Source organism: Epargyreus clarus, unplaced genomic scaffold, assembly GCF_041222505.1.
Source record: "Epargyreus clarus isolate Ecla_fem2 unplaced genomic scaffold, WU_Ecla_fem_2.2 ptg000005l, whole genome shotgun sequence".
Taxonomy (NCBI): Eukaryota; Metazoa; Arthropoda; class Insecta; order Lepidoptera; family Hesperiidae; genus Epargyreus; species Epargyreus clarus.
In genome coordinates this window covers 1290963-1300659 of record NW_027332213.1, presented here as the reverse complement: position 1 = coordinate 1300659, position 9697 = coordinate 1290963, and the positions used below count along the sequence as shown (strand labels likewise).

The 9697-nt window shown below is 34.8% G+C and overlaps 1 protein-coding gene across 1 annotated transcript; it reads right to left on the bottom strand.

The window, feature by feature from the left end:
* Nucleotides 1-362: 362 nt before the first annotated feature.
* Cnb (centriole duplication and spindle assembly protein centrobin) lies at nt 363-9483 on the bottom strand. Its single transcript, XM_073093775.1, has 9 exons — nt 8070-9483; nt 7497-7730; nt 6891-7145; nt 6270-6473; nt 5353-5579; nt 4951-5053; nt 4540-4696; nt 3459-3628; nt 363-2459 (listed from the first exon to the last, which is right to left on the bottom strand). The coding sequence occupies exons 1-9, from the start codon at nt 9297-9299 to the stop codon at nt 2319-2321; spliced, it is 2721 nt and encodes a 906-aa protein (XP_072949876.1). The 5' UTR covers nt 9300-9483; the 3' UTR covers nt 363-2318.
* Between the last annotated feature and the right edge of the window lie 214 nt (nt 9484-9697).

Genomic DNA, 9697 nt, shown 5'->3' with positions numbered 1-9697 from the left:
TACTTCTTAAAAGCCTTTTATATATTTCGGTAGTGTTTTTTCCTGATGTAAAAAGTACTCTTGAATGTTCTAATACTGTTTCCGACTATGGTATAGTCAGTTGATCTAGATGAGATTTGCTTAGATATAGAGGTATAGATGTGCAATGATATATTTATGTATATTATAATTAATCGTTAATTTGTATATTGTTTGTTTAACTTATATTATTATTCAACTGTTGCTTATTCATATAAAATTATTTTTTTTGAGATTATAAATGTGAGTGCGATAGTTTTGAAGTTCTGTTACCCGATAAACATGAATTACACATTACTATTGTTTATTAGTTGCTATACTATTCTTGGGAGATTTTTTAAAAAAAAATCAAGTGCTATGGAAAAAAGAATTACTATGTCTGCCATAACAGATCTATCTAGAAATGACGTCATCATTGACGTTTTATTGCTAAGCAAACAAATTCGGTTAAGTATGGGTTTTTGGCGTCAATTGGCAAAATGTTTCTAATTCCTAATTCGAATCGCCATACAATTTGAACTACCCAATCAGAAACGTGTATTAAATGTGTGTGGAATGTGGATGTATTATTTACTTTGTCAATGTATTAATGCCATTATTTTTATTGAACTTCAATTCTTCTTATTTTTTGTGTATGCTTACTTGAAAACTAATCACGATTAGTTGTTTTATTTCTGTGTTTCTTAGGTATTAAGAATATCACAGGAATATATTTGGAATATCTACTTTTTACAGCATTATATTAATTTAAAAAATTGCAAACGAGGTATATGAAATATTTAATATTCGGCGTATAGGAAGAATATTATAATATTTCAAATGATTTTGAAATGTACAGGGCTACATTAACGTTATTGTGTTACAATTATTTATTCAATTGGGAAAGTAAAATCGTGCTCACAGAAGCATCATGAATGTATGAATGACTCATTCTATTTAAATGGCTAGACATTTTGATTGTCATTAATTTCTACTGTTATAATTTTTATTATATTATGAATCTTTGATAACGACTGAATCGATTTTGACGGAGCTTTCGTCGAATTAAAAACAAAAGATATTAATTTTAGTATTTCATTGGCAGTATATTAAATAGTATTTATTAAAATGATAATAAAAAAATCAAATATTATAAAAAACAGTTCCACTATCCCAGCTGTTCGAATATATTCTTAAAGCATATATTTCTTAAGATCTTGCCTTAAATTTAAATGAAATACCATGTGATTATTATAAATGATAAGTGTACATTTTTTATTTAGTTTTGTATAGAGATCGTGAGGCCATTGTATTGTCGTATAAAAGATTATGTATATTTTTAATTCGCATTTACTTCCATCAATAAATCGATGTATTAAATTGCTGTTTTATCTATACACTATGAATGCTTGTCTACATCCATAATAAAATTAGCGAATACATCGTACTTGTCTGAATTTGAATACTTGCCGGTACGTTCGTGAATGAATGAGGAATATGTAAACGTCATGCACGAATACAGACATATAATAGTATTGAGCAGTATGTTATTTATATGTATAAGTGCAAAAAATCCAATTCAACATTGACTTAGTAATTACGGGAAGTTTAGGTAGATGGAAACAGATTTGTAATTTTAATAGCGTGACTTGTTATTATAAGTAATTCTATATTTTTTTAAATTGCACTTATATTGTTAAATGAATCAACATAATTTTGTAATGAAAAAAAAAAACAAAAACATGGATATAAAATTAAATATAATTCATTAATAACAATTTAATATGGACTATTGTCAGGGAATGTCAATTACATTTTTTTATAAAAAGTACAAAAAATACATTCAAAACGCAAATATAACATCATCTTATATCTACTTAGCGGTGGTTATATTTATTTCAACTTAAGTAGCAGAAACAGAGTATTAAAAAAACCTTATTACGACAGCACCTTATTTCTCTCAGAGCAAAGGAGGTTTTTGTTACTATCATTTTGTACTTATGATGGCTTTTTATATGAATTGAAATGATTTTATTATTTAATACAAGTAGCAATTGCGCATACAATCCTGTGGTCTATGAACAACTATTATCAACCTGAAATGAGACTGAAATACTGATGTCGATATGTAGATACTTTTTACAACAAATCGTCAAGTGGTGCCACTCGTTTTCTGATTTATACTATCGAGATTTCAAAACATCTTGTATGTATTCCAGTTCCGATCTGAGACTACCGAAATACGACCACTCCTGAGGTTTGGTTCCCTCGCGTGGCAAGAGATTTTTACCAAACAATAAACTAAATAGTCACATAATGAGTTAGGCCTTCCAAGGCGGCTTATTGAGACGTTTGCGATCACGACGTTCGTTCCTGTCGGGGCGGTCGCTGGTGGGCTCCTCGAAGTCCAACTGCCGAGGGTCACTCTCCTCCAGATTAAAGTTCGCTGGCTTTGTTAGTAGCTGCAATTTGAAAAAAACAACTATAATTAATAGGCACTGTTAATTTGGTACAATAACTAATTTATGAACAAAATCTTTACAGTAAACGTAATGTACAGTATGAATACTTTCATAAATGAAAACATAAGTCCTATTGTAACACGTTCCAAGGCAGGAGCCTTGGAACGTGTTACAATAATTAAAAAACACTTAACATCGATTTTAAAAAAATCAAACAAACTTAATAATATATAATGGGGTATAAAATAGAACGCCATTTATAAACATCAGTTCACTCACCTTTGATAAGAGCGGTAACAGCGCAGTGTCATGACGTAAAATCTTTTGCTGCGAGTGTGATCCTTATGTCTTAGGAATAAGATACAATATGCATTTCCTTAATTTGACGAATTTGCAACATTTTAGTTTTAATACGTCTCGATTTATAATGATTTGCGATTATACAAAGCATGTAGAAATTTTAAAATGCAAAATAAATTCCTATGCCTAAAGTACTAAACATATTTGATTGAAAATTTGTCTGGAGGCTTGGGAGATAGATAGGTTCATGTGGTTAAATTTATTTTCGTATAAAAGTATCCACCCTGTATATTAATTGACAAAAAATAGGCTACAGAACTTATAATATTAGGGTAGTAGACGAGCATGCAGTCCACCTGAAGGTAAGTGGCCTCAAATAAGGTAAGATTCCTACCCGAGGTCGACTAAGCTGGAATGTCTCGTATGAAAAGTATGTCTTCCTTACCACACCCTTCAAACCAGAACATAGCAGTGCTTTACACTGCTGATATTAATCAGAAATAGATATGGCAGTGGTGCCGCTGTAATCGAACCACTGAGAGTTCTATCACCTTCAAAAACCAACATAAAATAGATATGGACAGAGCAGTGATAAAGCTGCACGATAATTACAACTACCAATTTTCAAATCACCGCTTCAGTACCACTCGACACCAATTCAGTTCTTTCACATTGGTTTTCACCACTCACATCACTCACCAGTTTGACATATTGTTGCAACTCATTATCGCTGAGCCCTTCAAAATTAAAGTCTCTATACTCCGAGGGCTTTCTGTCCTCTGTCCTTAAGAGACCCTTCTCAGCAAATGGAGGCATTGTTAGCGGCGGGATTTTCGGCGGCGCGTAGTCTTGACCTAGAGGAGTCGCGGCTGGAAATTATAAGTATTTTTTATCAAGTCACTACCTTGAATTTCCACCAATTTTGAACCATAATCGTAACTTAGAACAATAATAGATACATTGCAACATACAAATTAAATGACAATGCTTTTTAAAACATTTTACATTCTCAGACAGACCCACACTAGAATTTTCTATGTACACATATAAAGGCATGTACTTAAACACCCAGACCTTAAATTGTTGTGTATAGATTGAGGTAAATAAAGTCACTTAAATTAATATTAAGTAATGAATATGTCTTATGTAACACCAAAAACTGCTGCTGCTATCAAGAATTCAAATGTTAATAGGTAAGCATTCGCTTTCTGTGATATAGGTATATTAGTAGAGTCCGCGCCAAACTGCTAGTCCGCTCCGAATATAGAAACGAGTCGCGTTGCGATAGCAAATTGTAGATATTAGCGGGGCGAAGACAGCGCGGGACCTCCCGGTACCCTCCGCTGCCCGCTCACCGCGGGGACATGGCGCAGTTAGTGTGCCCGCGCGTTACGGAGTATATGCTAAATAAACCTGTGCAAGCAGTGATAGCCTAGTGGTTAAGTTAAACTCGGCCTCTCGATCGAAGGGTTCGAGGTTCAAATCCCACGCACGCGCCTGATTTTCCGAATTTATGTGGGTATTAAAAATTAATTATCATTTGCTAAATTAGTGAAAGAAAACATCGTGAGGAAACCTGCCTACCTGAGAGATTTATTAAAAAAAAATGTCAACGGTATGTGAAGTTTACCAATACGCACTTGGTCAGCGCGGTGGACTATGGCCTAATCTTTTTCATTCGGAGAGGACACCCGTGCCCAGTGATGATGATGAAACCTGCGCATGACAACTTCAGAGCGGACTAGAAGTTTGGCGCGGACTATATAACTGTAAGACCTACCTCCATCCCCCGTGTCGAGCGCGGAGCCGGCGGGGCGCGCGAGGCCGGGGTGTCCGTGCGTGAGGATGAGCAGCGCCTGCCGCCACTGCGCCTGCATGACGCCGTGCAGCTGCGAGGCGATCTGCCCGCGCCGGCGCCGGTACGTCTCCAGTTTACTCTACAATTTGAATTGAATTGGATATTTTATATCCTGGAGTTAATTGGTTACAGGCCACATTCCTGGAATCTTTTTTATTAATTCAACGCAAGAATGGAATACACCAAAAAAGTGCTTTTGCATTCAAACGAAAACACAGCAGAACTTTTTAGCTAAACACAGCAGTGTTGATACATTATGTTACATTTATATTTCTTTACTTATACACTGTAATATTGCACACCTCAGACGCGAAAGTAGAATAAATACTTTACCTCTAGTAGCCCAATTTTTTCATTAGCTTGCGCGAGCTGCAGTCTGTACAGCTTTATTTCTTCTTTTTGCTTCTCTTCTAGTACATTCACCTCCAATTTGTGCCTGTAAATATGGAAATAAATTAAAACTAAATACATATTTCGAATTCAAACTTATTAAATTGATAGTTCTACTAAAGGTTGCTTACAATCCACAAATGCAAAACAGAATCTGAGTTCTATGATGGAACACTTCATAAAACGAAATCTAATACATGCTTATTGTAAGTGCTGATAATGACAGCAACTCTAAAGACTTATAAAGCAGAAATAAATATGTCAATAGTCGTATCAAGTACTGCTATTTTTGAACAATGCAGAAAGAAAAGGCTGACTCCCAAAAATAAAAAAAACATGACTCACTGCTCCTCAATCCTGACCATTTGCTTATTGTAAGTGTCCACTATAGCCGCCTCCTTACTCCTGGCTTGAGCTTCCATGTCCCTCTCAGCTAGATCCAGCTGCCGTTGGAACTCCTGCAGCTTACCTAGGACAGCATCTTCGAGCTGCCTCTGATAGTGGCTCTTCAGCTCCGTCTTCTGGAGTTCTAGGTGCTTACGGAGGGTTTTTGTTTCGGTGTCTAATGTGTCCTGTAAAGAAATAAAAGAATTACTAAATTATAATAATAATGCTCAGTCTGCAATCAAAAATATAATTGCTACAATACGAAAAAGTGCTACAATGACGCGTCAATTGTTACGCGCCTTGCTTAAATAATAATTAGTCATTTAGTCGCAAATATTTTCAAAAACGTTATTAAACAGATTGCAACATTTATTTATCTTGCAATTTTGTCCAGTTTAAGTTGTATTGTAATAGTACTTTATAAGAACCTTATCTAAATTAAAATACTAAATAAAAATACTTACAGTATCACAAAAATAACTTAAATTATGAATAGTAAATAGTTTAAGTCATATGTTTAAAAATTGGTTTTACATAAGATTTAAAATAAATAGGGTGCATGCCGGCATAAGAAAGCATCATGACGTTTACCGTAACTGCATATCTATCTTACCCCCAAGGCTCGCCATCAGGTGTTTCTCTTCAAAATCATATTGTTTTTTCTAATCAATGTAACGTAACTTCTAAGCAACCTTATATTTAACATGTATCTTTTTTTCGACAGTATATTTTATACGATTTTTACCGATGTCGAATTAAATTTAATTAATCTTAACTAAACGCATATAAATTTAATGAATCGCATAATATGTTTAACGCTCCCGAGCAAATGCCAAGATTAATCAAAGTTAACAGGAGTCTACAACAAAACTTACATATTTCTTCAATAGCTCACTATTCTGATTCTGCGTATCAGCCAGCTGTCTTTCCAGCACATTGCATCTCGCTCGCTCGTCGTTCACTTTATCCTTCAGTATCTCGCGCTCTTGCTGCACTAGCGACATCTCGTCCGTTACGGATTGCATCTTGTTGTTTAGGTCGTTCATTTTGCTCTTTGTTTGTTCGTGGTCTGATCGCTCCTGTAATAGATGTGATCGTCTTGTCTTGTAGTTGGTAATTTAATGATAATATAGAGATGATACACATAATAATAAAGCAGTGATAGGCGGATAAAAAATATTGTGTTCCTACAGTTTCACTTACACTCCCTAACAAGTTCTTAAATCTTAATTTATGTACTCAACTTTATACAGTAAAATTTTAAGCATAAGCAAACAATGCACATGATTGACAGAAAAAAGACATCTATATAATAAGATGTAGACATTAACCAAATACATAGTTTTTTAAAATCAGTATAGTGTTCAGCCTATAAAATTGATTAATCTGTAAGGCTAAAAGAGAAAAGTGCATATGCATTAAAAACGCAATCACATCTTTATACAGAGTTAGGGATTAATTGCAAATTCAGAATAAGCTACAGTAAAGTTACTTACTTTTTCCAAAGCATCTTCCAAATTCTTTACACAGTCAGTGGACTGCTTGTTCAATCTCATCACAGTGTCATAACTCTCCTTCAATACTTCTATTTCTTTCTCCTTACTTCTGATTACTTCTTCTCTGTTAGCGATGGCTTTATCCATGTTCTCATGTAGCTCTGTTTTCTCTGCTGTCAGTTGCTTGCATTTCTCTTGATAATCATGGGCTAAATCTAAAGCTTTGTAGAGTTCTGTTTCGAAGTGGTTTGTTTTCTGGAAAGAATTTTGGTTTATAAAAAATTAAATAATCTCAATGTTTTTAGTAAAACTATTATTTTAATTATTTAATTATGTATTAGACAAAATTAAGAATAGTAAGTGCAAAATATTAGAGATGTACATTTAAATTGTCTGTTAAATTTATTCAATTGTAATTTTAATACTGTTTATATAATTATAATTTTAATGCTGTTCCTTCATTTTTCAGTCAATATTGATTTATAATTATAATTTTAATTCCAAAAGTATCCAAGTTCCTATTTTGTGTTTTTTATCTAGATAATATCATGTTTTTTATCTAGATAATATCTTTAAATTTAAAACTAAAATCTTAAATAACCATACCTTCTGAGCCTCCCCAGCGACAGTTTTAAAGTTGTCCACTTCATGCACCATGGCTTCCAGAGCTGCCCTATGCCTTTCCTCGGCGCGATCCAGGTTGCCCGTCAGTTTCAGCCATGCATCTTTCAGTTTCGCAATGGCAGCGTCCTTCGCTCTATCCACTTTCATTGCAACTGCTAATTTCTCTTGCTGCTCCAGACTTTTTCTTTGTAGCTGCTGTATCATGGACTCGCAGTGCTGGATAGGGAAGAAAGATGAAATTTCAGTTTGATTAATTTAATCACAAAAGAAATACTTTATAACATTTGGACCCGATTTGTTAAAATTGACACAGAATGACATGGATTACAGTATAATAAGTAAAACTCTAATCTTTTGTACATATTTTCATTGCAATTTATAGCAATAACAATATTAACGATTTCAACAACAACTTTAACGAAACTTCTAGATGTCTAACATGAGAATGTTAATATTGTGTAGTAATGCTAAATAAAGGTAATGTTTTTTGTGTATAATTGTACACATGCATATAATGGCTAAGACTAGAAATTAATTGTTTTATAATTAATGTACCTCTCTCTTCAGTCTTTCCTCCTCCAGCTTTATACTCTCCTTGTCTCTGTCGCCTCTGTCTCCCCACAGCTCGCTCAAACTCAACAAATCCGTATCTATTGTATCCAATGGCATAGCAGCTAGTTTCAAACCCTCTCTGGTATCTGGCTCAAAAGGTCTCATTTGAGGCATTTTGAACTCTTCCTTCCTGAGCGATGTTAAATCAGATTCTGTTACAGAATTCTGTGTACTGAAATTCTTTGATTTATAATGTTCGAGAACTTTTGACGCTCGGTCATAGATTTTGTTAGACGTTGGCTTGAAGTCTGTGTAGCTTGTAGAAGTGAAACGTTTGGGCGTTGATGTTGGGTTCACATCTCTGTTTTCAAAGAAGTTTAGCCTTCTCATACTGGGAGATTTTGCGTCCTTTGTGTAATTTGCTGTTGATGGATTAGTAGTTGTATTCTCTGTTCTACCTGCACTACTCTGTGGTAAGGTCTCTGCTTGAGATGTCTGGGTTACACTCCCTTTATTTCTTACTAAGTAGATATACTTATCCAAGACATCACTGGATACAGTCCTGCCGCTGGGCAACCTAATGTCTTCGCGTGAATTCTTTGGGTCCATTTTCTGGGTGAAATAATCCCCAGCAGCTTTAATTACATTTTCTGGACTTATTGCCTCAGTCTTCTGCTTAGTCTCTGGAGTCTCGTAGGACTCCACTTTGTTCAGAAACTCATCTATTTCATGCAACAGGAGTTTGTCATTTTTTTTACTTGGTGTAGATACTATACTGCTGATGTCACCATCCATGCTCTGCGAATCATTGACCGTTTCAGCTTTATCTCTCAAATTCAGTACGGGTACGCTTTTTTGAGATATAATCGATTCAAAGCTAGTCAAAGACACATCGATGCTTTTTCCTCTCTTACCGAGCTTTCGGCGGCGCCGGCGCGGGAAAGTGGAGCACTTCCGGTCCAAACTACGGTTGTCGAAGCTATCCGTATCCCAGGTCTTACGTCTCAGGGAAATACTAGACACGTTACTATCTATCTCCAAACTGTCTAACCGAGATTCTAACGAGTTAACCTGGTTAAATAACTTGCCGAGCGCTTGGGCAGTGCACGATAGGGGCTTGTGGACGACTGTTCTAGAAGATTCTAGCACCGAATCCTCAGATCCGGAGCTGTACACCAGAAAGAAGTTTGGCGGTATGAGGAGCAGCACATCAGTGTCGTCCGTCTCACTCATCCCAGTAGCTATTTTCGTCACGTAGATTTTCAGCCATTATATTACGCTTATCAAAGAAAGTCACCCATTCGCTTATGAAGTTAAAAACTGAATAAGAATAATATTAATATAATTCACGTGAATACCGACAAACAACCGTTGTTTTGGTTTGTTTTGTTGTCAAGTCAATCACTCAATGTCAAAATGAAATTGAGTTGTCTATGATGCACATATTTGATATTATTATAATTAATATATATCATGACACGTAAACGTAAAACTTGCTCTATTAAAACTTTATTTAATGTAACCAATAAGATAAAACGTACTATTATAATTATTTAAATACTGGATACGATTTGCAAGAGAATTTTAGTTATTGTTTTGATATCTATTACATGTCTATGGACCGGGCCGAT